At 53.4% G+C, this 17,204-nt stretch overlaps 1 protein-coding gene across 1 annotated transcript; it reads left to right on the top strand.

The window, feature by feature from the left end:
- Positions 1-14,098: 14,098 nt before the first annotated feature.
- HOXB13 (homeobox B13) lies at positions 14,099-15,802 on the top strand (the record flags this gene model as incomplete). Its single annotated transcript, XM_082297282.1, has 2 exons — positions 14,099-14,693; positions 15,543-15,802. The coding sequence occupies 2 exons, from the start codon at positions 14,099-14,101 to the stop codon at positions 15,800-15,802; spliced, it is 855 nt and encodes a 284-aa protein (XP_082153408.1).
- Between the last annotated feature and the right edge of the window lie 1,402 nt (positions 15,803-17,204).

Here is a 17,204-nt window from a genome sequence, read left to right as displayed (position 1 = left end):
GTGATGGATGAACTCCAGGGATTTTATATTTGCCAGGAAAAGCCTTGACAAGGAGGTGCCGCCGTCGATCTGAGCCTCGGGAGGCAGCACAGGACAAATCTCCTGCCAGAAATGAGGATTTTTTGGGATGTTTCCCAAGCTGAAGAGCACCTGGGGGAGGCAATTTGGGATTTGTTCCATCCCAGGATTTCAGTCCCTTCCAAAAAATCCAGTTTGGGGTTTCTGTGAGGCGGCTTCAGGAGCGTGGAGGGTGCTGGAAACGCCACCAAAACGATGGAATTAATCTCGGGATTGGGGTTTGCAGCACGAGGAGAAGCTGGATGTGAAATGCCTTGAATTTAATTCCCTGGGAATTGGCAATCCGTGAGCATCTCCACCTGAAATATCCCAAACTCCGGAATCTGAGCTGGCCTGGATCAATTCCAGCCCGAAATCTCAGCGTTAATTTGGTAATTATTGGTAATCTGGCAATGCCTTCCAATTTTGGAAATGCCTTCCAATTTTGGAAAGTCCTTCAATTTTTTGAGCAATTCCTTCCAATTTCTGGCAATTCCTTCCAATTTTTTGGCAATTCCTTCCAATTTTTTGGCAATTCCTCCCGTTTCTGGTTGTTAATACTTCTGAAAAGTCAGATTAATGCCCTCAGTGCCCCAATGGGAACAGAGCTCCTTAAAATCACGATGGAGAACGACCACGGCACCTTCTTGTGTAAGGACAGGAGAAGCAGCCGGGCTTCAACCCCGCTGGAAGGAGAAGCTGCTCTGGGCCTGAGCTCATTTTCCATTGGATTTCCATCCCAGGATCCACCTCCCATCTCGTTTTCCATTGGATTTCCATCCCAGGATCCACCTCAGATCTCATTTTCCATCGGGTTTCCATCCCATGATCCTCCTCAGAGCTGATTTTCCATTGGATTTCCATCCCAGGAGTCGCCTCAGGGCTCATTTTCCATCAGGTTCTGCTCCCAGAAGTCACCTCCAGTCTGATTTTCCATCGGGTTTCCATCGCAGGATCCACCTCGGATCTCATTTTCCATCGGATTTCCATCCCAGCATCCTCCTGGGATTGTTGGTCCTCCTGGAAGTTGTTTTGTCATTTTTAATTCCTTGGGGATGAGAGCTGGGAAAGAGGAGTCGTGAGAAAAGCAGGGGAAAAAGGGGTTTCTTTGTGGGGAAGGTGCTGGGGTTCATCCTGATCCCTTCTGAGCCCTAAAATCCCAGTTCCTTTTATCCTGGGGGTGTTCAGGCCCCGAGCTCGTGGGTCTCCGGCACACCAGAAGAACAGCAGGAGCGGGAACTGCTCCCGATTCCAGGTGCAGAGAAAACCCTTGGATCCCATTTTCCCAATTTCAGGTGCAGAGAAAACCCTTGGATCCCATTTTCCCGATTTTAGGTGCAGAGAAACCTCTTCCATCCCATTTTCCCGTTTTCCAGTACAAACAAACCCCTTCCATCCCATTTTCCCGTTTTCCAGTACAAACAAACCCCTTCCATCCCATTTTCCCGTTTTCCAGTACAAACAAACCCCTTCCATCCCATTTTCCCGTTTTCCAGTACAAACAGAACCCTTCTATCCCATTTTCCCATTTTCCAGTACAAACAGAACCCTTCCATCCTATTTTCCCAATTTCAGGTACAAACAAACCCCTTCCATCCCATTTTCCTGTTTTCCAGTACAAACAAACCTCTTCCATCCCATTTTCCCATTTTCCAGTACAAACAAACCCCTTCCATCCCATTTTCCCAATTTCAGGTACAAACAAACCCCTTCCATCCCATTTTCCCGTTTTCCAGTACAAACAGAACCCTTCCATCCCATTTTCCCAATTTCAGGTACAAACAAACCCCTTCCATCCCATTTTTTGCCATTTTCAGGCACAAATAAATCCCTTCAATCCCATTTTGCACCCCCGTGTTGCTGCAGGGGGGGTTCTGCACCTCGGAAACCGCAGGAATTTCCAGCCTGGATCCCAAAATTCCCAATTCCAGGTGGGGCAGGACAAAGGATTTGGGATATTTTAGGAAGGAGCCGGAAAAATGGAGGTGAGGGCGGTGTGGGGTGCTGGCAGCCCCTGGGTTTGAGCAGCGCCAGGGTGGGGAGGGTGATTAAAAATCCATTAATTGATCGAATAATTAATGAATAAATTAATAAATAGAATGAATAAATGGATAAATAGAATGAGTAAATTGATACATTGATTAATAAATTCATACATGGATTAATAAATGGATTGATAAATGGATAAATAGATGAATAAATGAATTAATGGTTAATAAATTCATAAATGGATTAATAAATTAATAACTTGATGAAAAAATTATAAATAGATGAAAAATGCATAAATAGATTCATAAATGGATAAATAGATGAATAAATGAATAAATAGAATGAGTAAATTAATAAATCGATTAATAAATTAATAAATAGATGAAAATTGGTAAAGAGATGAAAAAAGGATTAATAGATTACTAAACTGATAAACAGATTATTAAATGGATAAAGAGATTAATAAATAGATAAAGAGACGAATAAATAGATGAAAAATTGGTTAATAGATTAATCAATGGATAAATAGATTAAAAATGGATAAATAGATGAATAAATGGATAAATAGATGAATAAATGAATAAAGAGATGAATAAATGGATGGACGGATGAAGAGATGAGTAAATGAACTGATGCCACGAGGTCATCGCTCCAAATGGCCCCCAATTAGCAGCGTTTTAATGAAGCTCTGCCCGGGCCGGGAGCAGCACGAGCTCGGCCAGGCTCGGGGCAGAGCTCTGGGGAGTGGAAATGGGATTTGGGGAGCGGGAAATGGGATGTGGGGAGCGGAAAATGGGATGTGGGGAGCGGGAAATGGGATTTGGGGAGCGGGAATGGGATGTGGAGAGTGGAAATGGGATTTGGGGAGTGGAAATGGGATTTGGGGAGCGGGAAATGGGATTTGGGGAGCGGGAAATGGGATGTGGGGAGCGGGAATGGGATTTGGGGATCGGAAATGGGATTTGGGGAGCGGAAATGGGACGTGGGGAGCGGAAATGGGATGTGGGGAGTGGGAAATGGGATGTGGGGAGCGGGAAATGGGATGTGGGGAGTGGAAATGGGATTTGGGGAGCGGAAAATGGGATGTGGGGAGCGGGAAATGGGATTTGGGGAGCGGAAATGGGATGTGGGGAGCGGAAATGGGATTTGGGGAGCGGGAAATGGGATTTGGGGAGCGGGAAATGGGATTTGGGGAGCGGAAATGGGATTTGGGGAGTGGGAATGGGATTTGGGGAGCGGGAAATGGGATGTGGGGAGCTCTGAGCCATTCCCAGCGTGGCTCCCAGCAAAAGCAGCTCCTGGCCACGGCTCCGGAGCCAAAGCGCTGGAATCGCGTCCGCGGGGATCGGGAATGCGCCGGTCCCAGCGCCCCTGCGGAGCTGGAGAGGCTCGGGCCGCCTTTGGGAACGCGGCTTTTGGGATTTCGGGAGCTGTGTGGTCTGCGGATGGATGTTCCAGGCGGGGACGGCGCTGCTGGAGGGCTCCGGCTCCTTCCCGCTGGAATTCTCCTGGATTTCCTCCCTCGCAGCAGGGCCGGGAGAGCCCTCGTGTGGAGTCCTGGGTGGTTTAACCCAGCAGATATGGGGATGAGGGGGAGAAAAGAGGGGATTTCTTTAGGATATCGGCGATAAAACCGCATTTTCTTGGAGAAAAGAAACCGAACTTCGTGGCCTGAGTGAAATGTCTGAGTGGGAAAAGGAGGAATTCAGGCAAAGAGATCCAGGAGGGGGAAATAGTCACTTCTTCATCTTTTTCCTGGAAAAAAATAAGTGAGGGGGGAAGGAATGGAAAATGAAGGGAAAATGAAGGAAAAATGAAGGAAATGAAGAAAAAATGAAGGAAAAATGAAGAAAAGAATGGAGGGAAATGGAGGGAAAATGAAGTAAAAATGAAAGAGAACGGAGGGAAATGAACGGGAAATTAATGGAAAATGAATTTAAAATGAAGGAAAATTAAGGAAAATTAGGGGAAATTAAGGAAAAATTGAGGAAAAAAGGAATGAAAGAATGAAAAACGTGAAGCCACCGGCGGCGGGGTCACACGCCGAGTCCAACAGAGCAGCTCTGGGCGCAGGAAAACGCGATCCCATTAAATCCCAGGGTGGGAACATCGCTCGCACCAGGATTTTATGGCCCTGGCACTCCTCAAAGGCTCCGGGAGGAGCCGGAGGTTGTTGGGAATGACGGGGAACAGCGCCGGGATTTGGGAAGCGGTTGGGAAGCTCTGAAGTGGTGAGGAGGCAGCGCTGCCTCTCCCGCAGGGATGAAATGTGGGCACGGGCGTTGAAAAATTCGGATTATTTTGGGAATGGGCTGCCAGGTGCGGTGTGGGTGTGCCAGGATCTGCTTCGGCTCCGAGGACACCGCTCTGGGCAGGGCTGCGAGGACTTTTCCCACCGGGAATGGCTGAAGATGGGCTCGGAAGGGCTTTTTGATGTGGCCTCGTGAATTTATTTGATTTGAAATTACGCTTTGGGAATCTTACCTGAAATCGTGCCTGGATCAGCGGCAAGAATTGAGCTAAAATGAGGAGGAAAATGTGGTTTGAGAGCTGCAAAATTCCCAGGAGAGGTGGGGAACTGCTCAGGTGTGGGGCTCTGCGGCCAGGAAAAAATCCCAGAAAAAATCTGGGAGCTGGGAGTTTCAATATCCGGACTTTTAACGAGCTAAAACCAATCAGAGCTGCCCGAAAGCGGAATTGTTTTGGAGTGGAAATCGTGATCAGTGAGCCCCAAACAGCACAAAAACCACCTGGCACGACAGCACGGGGAGATGCCTCAGGGCGGGAATAAGGAAAAATAACCTGGACGCAGAAAAAAATTCCAAGGGGGAGGAAAAAAGCGGTTTATAGATAAGTGCTCCAAAGGCAGTGATTTAATTTTTACTTTCTGATCGCGCTGGAATCTTTAATTTTTCACATCCGGGTTGTTTAATCCGGATAATTAAAGGGGGGAGGGAGGGATGGATTCTCCTTGGTGGAGAACGCGAAGGTGGCAGAGACCGCCTGGAAATCGGGATGTGGGAAGGATGGGAGAGGCGGCTGGAAGCTGCGTTGTTCCATCCCAGAAGTGACTCCAGGAGGGAAATTTGGAGGTTTTCCAAGCGGATCCCGTTCCCCGCCGGGATCCCAAGGACCCCCCCGGGATAAATTTGTCGGGAAGAAGAAGAAAAACAAAGAAGAAAACGAAAGCGCAATAATCCAGCATTTACGCGTGGAGGTGGCGCCGGCTTTGTTCCCGAAAAACCTGAAATCCGTGGCGACATTGGCACCTTTGGGGGCACTTTTGGGGGCACTTTGCGTTGGTTTAATTCTAATTAATGGGATAATTAACACAAAACCGAGCGGTTGCGCTCGAGGCGGGAGCTGGATCCTGTTGGGAGCCGGGGAGGGAGGAAGGAGCGGGATAAAAGCGCACCTTTCCCACCTCCCAGCGCACCTTTCCTGCCGGGAATTGGGAATTCTGGGGGGGAAATTCACCCCTAAAGCCCGGCGGGGGCTGCAGGTTCCCCGGGGAGCCCCAAAGTCGGTGACGGCAAAGCGAGAGAGGACAAACCGCCCCCGTTTTCCCGGGATGGATAAAAAAGCTGGATTATCCCAGAGAAGGAGGGAGGGAAAACCTTGGGATTTAGGGGAATTCGGGAAACAACAAAAAAAAAAAGCTTAAAAAATTATAATTTTATAATTATTTCTCCTTTTTTTGCGGTGTTTTCTCAGTGCTTTTTAGTGGGGTTGGAGGTGGGTTTGTTGTTGGGTTTGGGGGTTTTTTGTGGGGTTTTGAGGGGTTTTTTTGGCGGCTTGGCGCAGACTGAACTGAAGGCGAGGATGGCAATAAACTTTTCCTACCTCTGCACCAGAGAAAAGGTAAATTTGTGGTTTTATTCGCACGAGGCGTCCAGAATTTGTGACGCTGACGACGCCTTCCCACAACTTCTTGGGACATATCCATAAGCAGATATCAATTAAAAAGATCCTCGGGATGATCTTTTGTTAATTCTTCTTATTATAATAAATACAATGCACTGATATTAGTTTTATTAACAGAGTAATTACTGCACCAGCATTAACAATAACAAATCGATGATTAGGTTGATATTTATTCCAACACTTAATAGAATTTATTAAAACCTCGCGGTGCAGCTCGCAGAGGGGTGTTGGGTTTTAATTATAATTGGAGGGGTTTCGTTAATATTTCCCCGTGGTTTTCCCACCGCGGGAGGCACCGGGATGAAAACAGCAAGCGCAGGGAGAGGAACTCGGGGTCCCGGAATGCTGAGAATCGAGCGGGCACCCCCTCAAAAAATACAGAAAATAAGAATCTGCCGAGTTCTGGCCACGCTGATCGTTCTGGCTGGTTCGCCCCACAAATGCCCCGAGGCCGTGGCGGCGGCAGAGGGAGAACAGCAGGAATTTCCAGGGATTTTTAGGGGAAACGAGTGGAACAGGCTCGGGGCGTCGATGTTGGGATTGACGGGAGATTTCAGCCCTGCAAGGTCCTCGCTGCCCGGCCGGGTCCTGGTTCAGCAGGAGGGCGTTAAAAGCGGGGAATATGAAATCCTCGATCCTTTATGGGCATGGAATTCCTGGGTCTCGACCGCCTCCGATTCCCTGGATTTATTCATTAGGCGGGACCGGCTCCATTTGAATTCACCTGCAGCCGCATCAATTATTCAGACATGAATAATTCAGACGTGATTCCTTCAGCCCTAAATCAGCTCTTTCCTGCGTCCACAGGAATTCCTTCTGCCATCCCTACCCCGGCTCCCGGTCCAGGTGTGAAACCTGCGGGATTTTGACTCCAAAAAGGTCCCAGAACCCCCCAAAAACCCAGCGGGACCGGGACGGGAACCCAAAATCCTCCCTTCATGGGGATGGGAATGAGGGGAGCAAAACCCGCTGGGAACGCCGGGCTCGGGGGGATGCTTTCCCTGTGGAAAGGCCCTTTGGAAAAGGACGGGATTGTGGCCCTGGGAAGCGGAATGAGAAGCGCCCGGTCCGGTTCGGGAAGCGACAACCCCGGGATTGTCCCCACGCGCGGGGCTCGATGGAGTCTGGCTGTGAACAAACAGCTCCGTCTCTCCTCCTGGCACCGTTTCCCCACCGTCCTGGCAAGAAACCTTTCCAGGATCCGCAGCGACGCCTTTATTCCCCAAACCGAACGGATTCGGCATCGGCCGCACGGTGCCGAGGGCCGGGAATGGGGCGTCAGGGAGCTGCCAGGGAATAAACACCTGGATTTGGGGTTGGGAATAAACACCTGGATTTGGGGTTGGGAATAAACACCCGGATTTGGGGTTGGGAATAAACACCTGGATTTGGGGTTGGGAATAAACACCCGGATTTGGGGTTGGGAATAAACACCTGGATTTGGGGTTGGGTTACCATTGAAACGGGGAAAACTGGGCAGGAACCCGGAGCTCCCGGAATCCCCTGGAGCCTCTGGAATTCCCGGAGTCCTTGGAGCCCCCCAGATCCCCTGGAGTCCTTGGAGCCCCTGGAGCACCTGGAATCCCCGGAATTCCCGGAGTCCTTGGAGCCCCCCAGATCCCCTGGAATCCTTGGAGCCCCTCGAGTCTCCGGAATCCCTGGAGCCCCTGGAATCCCTGGAGCCCCCCAGCACCGGCTGCATCCCGGAGAGGGAATGGGGAGACTCCAGAGTGTCCCCCCCCTCCCCCCGCTGCCTCCTTGCCTCCCTCCCTCCCCTCTCCTTCCTCCTCACCCTCCTCCCCGGCCGCGCCCCTGCAATAAGGAAAGGGACAAAGGGGTGGGAAAGGGCGAACTTTGAAACCCCCCCTGTCCCTCTCCCCCCTCCTGGCACCCGCCCACGCCACGCCGGCGCCCTGGGGAAGGGCAGGGCGGGTGTGGCACTCAGGGTCACCTCGGGAGGGGACACGGCCGGGGACACTGCCAGGGCCACCCAGGGCACCTGTGGGGAGCGGCGAGCGAGGCTCGGGGTGCCCACGGCAGAGACCGGGATGCTCCAGGGGGCTTGGCTGCCCTTCCCATCCAATTCCCAGCTCCCTGGTGGGGTGGGAGAGGGAGGAGAGGGAAATCAGGGCAGCCCCAGGAGCTCTGCAACCCCAGTTTGGCCCCAAAGTGTTCCCAGTTCCCAGTGAGTCACATTTTGGGTTGTAGTCTCAATGCTTCACTATTGTTCTTCCCACCTCACTCTGGGATGTCAGACCGGAGGAGGGGAAGGGAGGGGACCCTGCTGCCCACCCCTGAATCGGGGACGAGCTGGAATTGTGGAGAAGAGACCCCAGAGATGTGGGATCTCTCCCTCTGTCCCCCGCGATGCCACAGCCCAGGGCACTCCAGAGCTCTGGGGCAGCCGCGGGGCCTTTTCCAGGCTGAATCCATCTCTCCTCACTGGGAATCACCCTCAGGCATGGGGCAGGGGGCAGGGGAGGTGAGAGAGACCCTGGTCTGGCTGAGGCAGTGCCAGTGCCGGTGGGAGGGCACTGCATGGATCCATCTTCCAGGAACTGGAGCCGTGTCCTGGGAATTGGTGAATCGCAAACTCCCCCAGGAAATTCAACGTGGCCTCTGCTCTGTCTGGGCAATTCCCAGCTCGTTCCTGCAGGGATTGTCCAGTCTGGATCCCCCACCAGGCTGAGGAAAGCAGAAAAAGCCCAAAAAAAGGACTTGGACCCTTTTTTTTGGGATGCACAGAGCTCTCCCTGAAAGTAAAACCACACAAAATTCCAGCTGGGAAAGCAGCAGTGACACCTCTGACACCTCCATGGGCTGCCCTGAGGGTGTTCACACCCCGATTTCACCCGAAGAACTTGGTTCCAAAGGCCTGGGGATGTTTTTTGGGGCAACCCCATTGCCCTGAGGCCAGGGGACCTCATTCCTGCTGGCTTGGGCTCATCCATCAAGCTGGGACTGGGAGCAGCCGTGGATCATCCTGCCAGGATTTATGTCCGTCCTGACCTCGGTGAGAGTTCCTGGAGTGTGGAGAGGGAATCTCTCCAGGCAGAGAGTCAGGGCCCGGCCCCCACCGGGATTTCCGGAATTCCCAGTGCCACAAGGAGAAGGCCTCGTGCTGGAATCGCTGCCCTCGGGTGAAATCTCTGACCAGAAAAGCCCAGAAAAGAGAGAAAATCCCACCGGGAGCAGCAGGGCTGAGGCAGAGGCACTCTCAGCTTCTCTTCCCTCTGAGGGGAGAAGAGAATTCCTCCATTCCTCCAGGACGGACAGATCCCGAGCAGTGACGGGCCTGGGGTGGCAGAGCTGCTCCTGTGCTGGCCGGGTGCCACCAGAGTCACCTCCTGCACGTCACACTTACGGATAAGAGGCCTCAAAATCCCACTGATTCCACCCAAAACCGCGGCTCCCCTCCAGCCCCTCCGTGCTGGGAGCCACACGCACAGCAGGGGAAGGAGCAGCAGGGAAGCACCGGAGATCCCGAAAATTCCCGAGGGATGATGCATCAGAGGAGGGGTCCAAAAGCTGAGCCCAGAGCAATTCCCCTCCTGTCCCACAAGAGCTGAAATAAATCGGATCGGCTGAGCAGGGGTTTGGGGAAGGCAGAGTCAGCCCCGGCTGGGTGCGGGGATCCCAGCCCGCTGCCGAGGGGGAAAAGGGGCTGATCCCAAAGGGATGGAGGGAGGGGGGAGGGAGGGATGGAGGGAGGGAGGGAGGGAGGGATGGATGGATGGATGGATGGATGGATGGATGGATGGATGGATGGATGGATGGATGGATGGAGGGATGGATGGATGGATGGATGGATGGATGGATGGATGGATGGAGGGATGGATGGATGGATGGATCCATGGATGGATGGATGGATGGATGGATCCATGGATGGATGGATCCATGGATGGATCCATGGATGGATCCATGGATGGAGGGATGGATGGATGGAGGGATGGATGGATGGATGGATGGATGGATGGATGGATGGAGGGATGGATGGATGGATGGAGGGATGGATGGATGGATGGATGGATGGATGGATGGATGGATGGATGGATGGATGGAGGGAGGGATGGATGGATGGATGGATGGATGGATGGATGGATGGATGGATGGATGGATGGATGGATGGATGGAGGGATGGATGGATGGATGGATCCATGGATGGATGGATCCATGGATGGATGGATCCATGGATGGAGGGATGGATGGATCCATGGATGGATGGATGGATCCATGGATGCATGGATGGACAGCCACAAGTATTCATATTTTGCCATATTTAAAGAGAAAGCGTTTGAAAACCGGGATTGTCCCCAAGCCAAGGCCAGCAGGGACCCCCCGGCTGCATTCCCGAGGCTTTTTCCAGGTGGACGATGCACAAATGTCTCTGCGTGGAGCAGCCGGAGGGATAAAACACCAATATTCTGTAAAACATTTCAATTTCGTCTCTCCAGGAGCACAAACCGCCCCCAGGCCGCCTCCCCTCCAGGATTCCGCTCCGTGGGCGAAGCCAGACGGGATTCCCACCACGATTGTGCCCCTCACGGAGGCAGGAGCGGGGTCGGGGTTGGTCCCTTTGGGGTTTCAGCCTCCCTGGGCTGCGGGGAGGCGCAGGAGGTGGGCAGGGGGCTCAGGTGGGGCATTTTCCGGGGGGTTTGGGGCTGGGAGAGGAGGGGGCTCAGGTCGTGTCTTGGGGATGAGGGAAAGACCCGAACTGCAGGGTTCAGGAGCCGCTCAGCCGCCCTGGCTCCTGAAAAAGAAACTAAAAGGCAAAAAAAAGGAGTGCGGTCGAGGCTGGGGAGGGGAGGAAAAACCTGGGAGGCGCAGGAATGACAAAAAAAACCCCATTAAACAGAACCCCCCGAGTCTGGAATGACCCCACATCCCACCCCAAACAGGGGGAGAGGTGGGGCTGGAAATTCTCCGCAGCGGCGGCGGCGCCGGGGCTGCAGCAGGGAGGGGATGAGAAGAGGCAGGAGGAGCCCGGCCGGGCTCTCTGTTCCCCTGCCAGTGATTTGTTCAAAGGATCCACCAAAAATGTGCTGTAAAGTCCAAATTCGGCTCCTGCCGGCATCAGGGAGAGAAATATTCGCACCTACAACCCCCCGGCCTTCCGGGGCTGCCGGTGGGGTGGGGAAGGAGGGGCCGGCGCTGAGGAGAGAGGTGGGAAGAAACAACAACAAAAAAAGAAATAAAAAGATCAAAATGTTTGCCTTGATTTGATTTTTTTCCTCCCCGAAATATTGCCAGAATCGGAAACCGAAGAGCTGGGCTCCCTTCCAGACCCAGAATTCAATTTTCCAGCGATTGATTATTTCCAAACGTGAAGTCTTTAAGTAGTTCCAATTTTTTTTCCCCCCTTCCTTTCAAACTTCTTTGGGGTTTGGGTTGGGTTGGATTTTTTTTTTCCTTGTATTTTGTAAATGAAGGATCCGATTCAAATGCTTTAAAAAAAAAAAAAAAAAAAAAAAACCAAAAAAAAAAAAACAAACCAGACTTTTAAAAAGTTGTTCCAGAGATTTTTCGGGTTCCAGATGGGATAAATATTAAATGGATCCTATGGAGAAGATGATAAAAGGAGGGCTGCAAGCTGATAAGAGCGTTTGGTAATTTTAATGTCGGTCATTGAGAGAGGGACTGGGGAGAGAATTCAGGTTCTTTCCTTTAAAACAACCCCGTTGCTCTTGCTTTAAACAGTGAAATTCGCTCCGTAAAATCGTCAGAGAAGGAAAATCTCATTATCGGCTTGGAAATCGCGTTTTTGAATCGCTCCCGCGGCAAAGCCTGCGGGAAATTTTCCTCACATTCGTGAAGGAGATGAGCTGAGGGAAGCGCGGTCTTAAAAGCGGGTCGGGAAAAAATTGTAATAAATGAACCCAAGGGCAGTTTTGGGGGTGAAAAAGGGGAATTGCTCCCCGAGGCAGCATCCGCGGGGCCGGGACAAAGCCCCACTCACCGGCCGGCCCCGGCACTCCTCGGCAAAGGGAATGAAATCCAATTTCCATCCATTTTTGGCTCCGTCCCCTGCTTTTTCGGGGTGTCCGTGCGCGGCCGATCCCGCTCGTCCTTATCGTCCTTTCTGCCCTAAAAACAAATAAACCAAAGGCAACCAAAGGGGCGAAAACCCGCAGGAAAACCCGCAGCGAATCCCTCCGTCCGCACACCCCAACCCAGCCTCAAGCTGGGACAATCCGGAGCTTCTCCCCCAAAAACCTCGGCAGGAACCGAGGGGTCCCCGCGGCCCCGGGAGCTCGGGAAAGGCAAGAAAATCCCCCCAAGTCCTCAGGGCTTTTAACTTTCAACTTGGCCTTGACCTCGGGCTCCAGCCCGACCTTTCCTGCCGGGAACAGGGCGAGACGCTCGGCAAACACCCGGCCGGGCCCCCGGCCCCGCTTGTGGGGCTGGGGGAGAGCAAATGGGGAGAGCGAGGAGCGGAGGGGGGGTAAAAAGAGCATCAAAGCAGGAGCGCGGTCGTTAAACTGCGGCGAGGGAAGGAAGGAGCTTTGGGACGGGGAAGGTGAAGGTTGAAACCGCGGGGATTTGCGATTTTTATTTAATTTTTTTTTTTTTTTTCCCCCCGCCGGGAATAGAAAATCAGCGAGAGAGGAGGCGGAGGGATTTTTTAGGGGTGGATTCGGGGGGCTGTGTTTGGGGTACTGGGGGTTGGGGGCTGCTTCCAGCAGAGAAATTGGGGTTTTCCCCGCCTGGGCGAGCTCTGCCATCATCGCTCCTCACTCCAGTTTCCACCCGATTTCTGTCCCTGCGTGTCCAGCGCTGTCGCGGCTCCTCCGGGGCGTTCTTCGGTGGCCCAAGGACGTGGCAGGAGGGGGGTTTTTATTGCGGTTTGACGGCCAGAAGGCAGAAATCTCCGGATTTCTCCGCAGGAAGGAAACGACGCCCGAGTTGAAGCGGCCTTTGGGGGAATTTCGGCAAAGCTTTTCTCCAGCAGCACCTTTGGGAAGAAAACAGAGGGGAAAAGGTGGAGGAAAGTGGGTCTGGGCGTTCGTGTGCGCGGACAATTAAAAATACCTGGAGGATTTAACAGCAGCCCCTCCTCAGGGATTATTGCGTTTAACCCAGACTTTCCCAGGCCCCTGGAATCCCTCATCCCAAATCCGCGTCTTCCCCCTTCCTCTGCCTGTCCCTCCACCTGCCCGGTGCTCCTGGAACCCCAAGGGATTTTCTGGTTTGTTTTCCCACCTGCCTTTTCCGAGCCCTCTCCCTTTGGGATGCTTCCCAAGCGGGATCCGCAGGGCCCGGGCTCACGCCAGATTATTCCAGCACCTCTGCAGGGGTGGTTTTTTGGGATACCAGAGGCCACTTTTCCCCCCTCTCTGTACTTTTAGGGCCTCGAGGGAAAAGCGCTCTCCACAGGAGAACAGAATTGGGATTTTTGAGGGGATTGGAGCGGGACAAAATCCCTGAGCAAGAGAAGAATGAGGCTGGAAAGGCTGGAATGGAGGGAAGGCCCGGTTCCCAGGGGTCCATCGCTGCCCCACTTAGGCCGGGATGGGTCCCTGGGTCTGTGAGGACTCGGGCTTGGCAGCCGAACCCCCCCGGCTCTGCGTGGGAATAAACCATTTTTTAATTTTTTTTTTTAGATTTTAAAATAAAGGTGTTTTTAATTTGAGCCCGGATTTTTCCACCCGGGGGCTGCCATTCCTGGTTCTCCCCCTCCTTGCCCTCCTTCCCCACCTCTGCTTTAATTTTTTTTTCCCGAGGTGCAGCTCAGGAGCCACCTCCGCGTCCCCTCCTGTCACCAGCGGGGGGGGGTCCCCTCCTCCTAATCCTCCTCCTCCTCTTCCTCCTCCTCTCCCCTTGCAATAAAAGTATTTTCGCAATTTCTGCAGCGCTTTATTGGGGCTGGAAGGTTTTTTTTCTTTTTTTCTGGTGCGGGGTTGGGGTTGGTTTTTTTTTTTTTTCCCTCCTCTCCGTCCTTTCCCCCCCCACCTCCCATGCACCAACCAATGAGGAAACCTCCACCCGTTGCGTCAGGGCAGCCCGGCGGGGGGAAAGGCAGCTCTCGGAGGCTCGCAGCCTTTTAAAAAGATCCGGGGACCCCCCTCGGGCAGTGCCCGGGCGCTGCCGAGCAGCCTCTCCCCATGCCCCGGCCCCCGCGCCGCCCCCCATGCAGCCCCCGGGCCTCGAGGGGCTCCTGGCTCCCGGCGGCTTCGCAGGCGGCCAGGGCAGGGGGCTGCTGCCTCCTCCTCCTCCTCCTCCTCCTCCTCCCCCGGCCCTCGCCGGGCCTTCGCCTCCCCCCGGGATGAACCCCGGGTACCCCCCGGAGGCGCCGCCCGAGCCCCCCAAAGCTCCGCCGCCCCCGCCGGGCCCCGCGGCCTCGGCGCCGCTGCCCTACGGATACTTCGGCAGCGGGTACTACTCGTGCCGCGTCGCCCGCAGCTCCCTGAAAGCCGGCCCGGCTCAGGGGCCTTTCCCCGCCGAGAAATACCTGGAACCCGCCGCGGGCAGCGAGGATTTCCAGAGCCGGCCCGCGGAGTTCGCTTTCTACCCCGGCTACGGCGCCCCGTACCAGCCCGTGGCCGGGTACCTGGACGTGTCGGTGGTGCCCGGGCTGGGCGCTCCCGGCGAGGCCCGGCACGAGACTCTGCTGCCCGTGGATGGCTACCACCAGCCCTGGGCGCTGGGAGGAGGCTGGAGCGGCCAGATGTGCTGCCCCAAGGAGCAGGGCCAGGCCGGCTACCTCCTGAAATCCGCCTTCGCAGGTAAACCCCGCTCCCGGCGCTGCGGGAGGACAGCAGGGGTTGGGGGTGAAATAGGCACCAGGGGTTAAAATAGTCTGGGTTGAGGTCATTTTTTGATTTTAAGGGTTTGTTTCTGCCGTAGGGATCTGTTCTCGCTGTCCTGGGGCGTTTGGTTGCGAAATGGAGCAAAATTAGGGTTCACTAAATAGTGGTTCGAGTTATCAGTCATCTGTAACTCCGAGCAGGGAGGCAGAGGGTGATTGATCGGGGTTCAGATGATCGCTTATCGGGGTTCAGATGATCGCTTATCGGGGTTCAGACGATTATATTATCCGGGTTCCGGATGTTATCGGGGCGCACACGGTGACATTACCCGAATTTAGGGTGGCACCGTCTGCGTTCAGACACCGCACGGCCCAGCCCGGGACCGGCGAGCAGCACTGGGGTTTCGGGGGGCTCTGAAGGGCACAGGGGGTGCCCGTGGCTCCCACAGGAAGATGAGGGCACTTTTGCCACCTCCCACACCACGGCTGTGGGGTTGAATTTGTCTCCGGCCCTGCTCAGCCGCACGGAGAGAACAGGCGGGGATTAATTCAAGTGATTAAAGTGGGCTCAGCACGCCGCTGCCTTGCCGACACCCGGACCTCACCACCACAAAATAAAAGTTAAAAATTTAGGGAAGAACACCCAAACCTTTAAATGCCAAGAGGGGGAAATACAGAAATTTAAAATATTTTAAAATCACCGCTGCCAGCAGGCTGGAGGGGAGAAACGGGGCGGCGGGGAGGGAGGTGGGTGCAGGGTGGGCAATGAGGGCTTTGTGGCGACCCCACCGCCGCCCCACTGAGCCCCGTGTGTCCCCAAACCCAGAGTCGGGCGGGCAGTGTCCCCCGGACGGCTGCGCCTTCCGCCGGGGCCGCAAGAAGCGGGTGCCCTACAGCAAGGGGCAGCTGAAGGAGCTGGAGAAGGAGTACGCGAGCAGCAAATTCATCACCCGCGACAAGAGGAGGAAGATCTCGGCCGCCACCAACCTGACCGAGCGCCAAATCACCATCTGGTTCCAGAACCGCCGCGTCAAGGAGAAAAAAGTCGTGGCCAAAATCAAGAGCAGCACCAGCGGCACCCCCTGAGGGCCCCGTTTGTCCCCGGGGAGGGCGGGACACCGGGACCCTCCCCCCCCCCCCAAAGGAGGGGACATCGCCAGCCCTGCCCGCTGTGCCCGCACAGGACCCTGCCCAGCTCGCTCCTGCCTTCAGCAGCACCCTCAGAGCGCTCCAAAGACTTCGAAATATCAATAAAAACTGGCCCAATCGCAGTAATTAACCCCAAAACGCCACTCCCGGCTCGCGAGGGCGGTGGGGGTGGGGGGGGGGGGGGGGTCTCTGGGAGGATTTGGTTTTTAAATACGAAAAGCCGTACGGAAAGAGGTAAAAAAAAAGAAATCTCCTAAATTCAGGCAGAAGCATCAAAAGGCGCGTGAAGGGGGAGGAAATAAAATAAACCCGGGCGTGTTCCAGCGAAACGCACCTGAATTATTTCCGTAAAATTGAATGTACAGGATATGCTATGACACATGTAGGCACCCATTTATAAAGGCACGTACTTGTTTTTTATTTTTATTATTATTATTTTTATTTTTTTCCTTTTGTTTTGTTTTGTTTTTTTCGCGCGCGGTTCTATATAAAATCTCCATATGCACATGCACATATTTCATATTTAGCGTTATTTTACCTTTTCTCCCCACCCCCCCCCCCCCCCCGCGATTTTTGTGTTTGCGAGTATTTCTGTATTACCCCGGTGTATAAATGCACGATTAAAGGCGATGTAGCCCTGTGTGGAGATATAAAAATATACTCGGAGAGACGTGTAGAGGCACTTGTAACCCGCAAATACCCATTTCCACCGCTTGTATTTTGATACAGGTCAAGGCGAGTCCCCAAACCCCTCCCGCGCTTCCGTTCGTGCTGAAATCCGTGGATTTGTGCACGCGAATTTCTTTTTCCTGCCTTTATTAACACGGAATTTCAGCCCCGCGTTTCGCCGCATGCGCTGAGAGAAATCCCCGTGTAAACGCGAAATGGTTTCGGTTGGTGTTGGAGAAGCAGCGGAATAAACGGGGTGAAATTAAAGATGTATAAATTAAATATATTCGGATTTCCCTTTTTTTTTTTTCTTTTTTTTTTCTTTTTTTTTTCTTTTTTTTTTTCCTTTTTTTTTCTTTTTTCTCGGCTCTTTTCAGGCTCGGGGGAAGCGCCGGCTCCACGCTCACAATTTCTTTGTTTAATATCTCGCTGTCTCAAGGCAGCGGCTCGGGTTCAAACCCGCCTGAAACTCCCTAAAAAACCTCTGAAAAGGAGAAAAAACTCCACCCTTACCGCGAAAAATTTGCCTTTCCCCCTGCCTTTTCATTCTTTTAGAAATTCTGGGGTTTAAACCGCGTTTTGCCCTAAATAAGGGTAATTTTAAAGAGGTTTTTTGCTCAATAAAGGATTTATTGAGTATTTGAGGCGGCTCTGGCTTCCAGAAGATTCC

The sequence above is a fragment of the Coloeus monedula genome (genome assembly GCF_965178545.1).
Source record: "Coloeus monedula genome assembly, chromosome: 26".
Lineage (NCBI taxonomy): Eukaryota > Metazoa > Chordata > Aves > Passeriformes > Corvidae > Coloeus > Coloeus monedula.
This window is presented reverse-complemented; position numbering and strand designations above follow the sequence as displayed.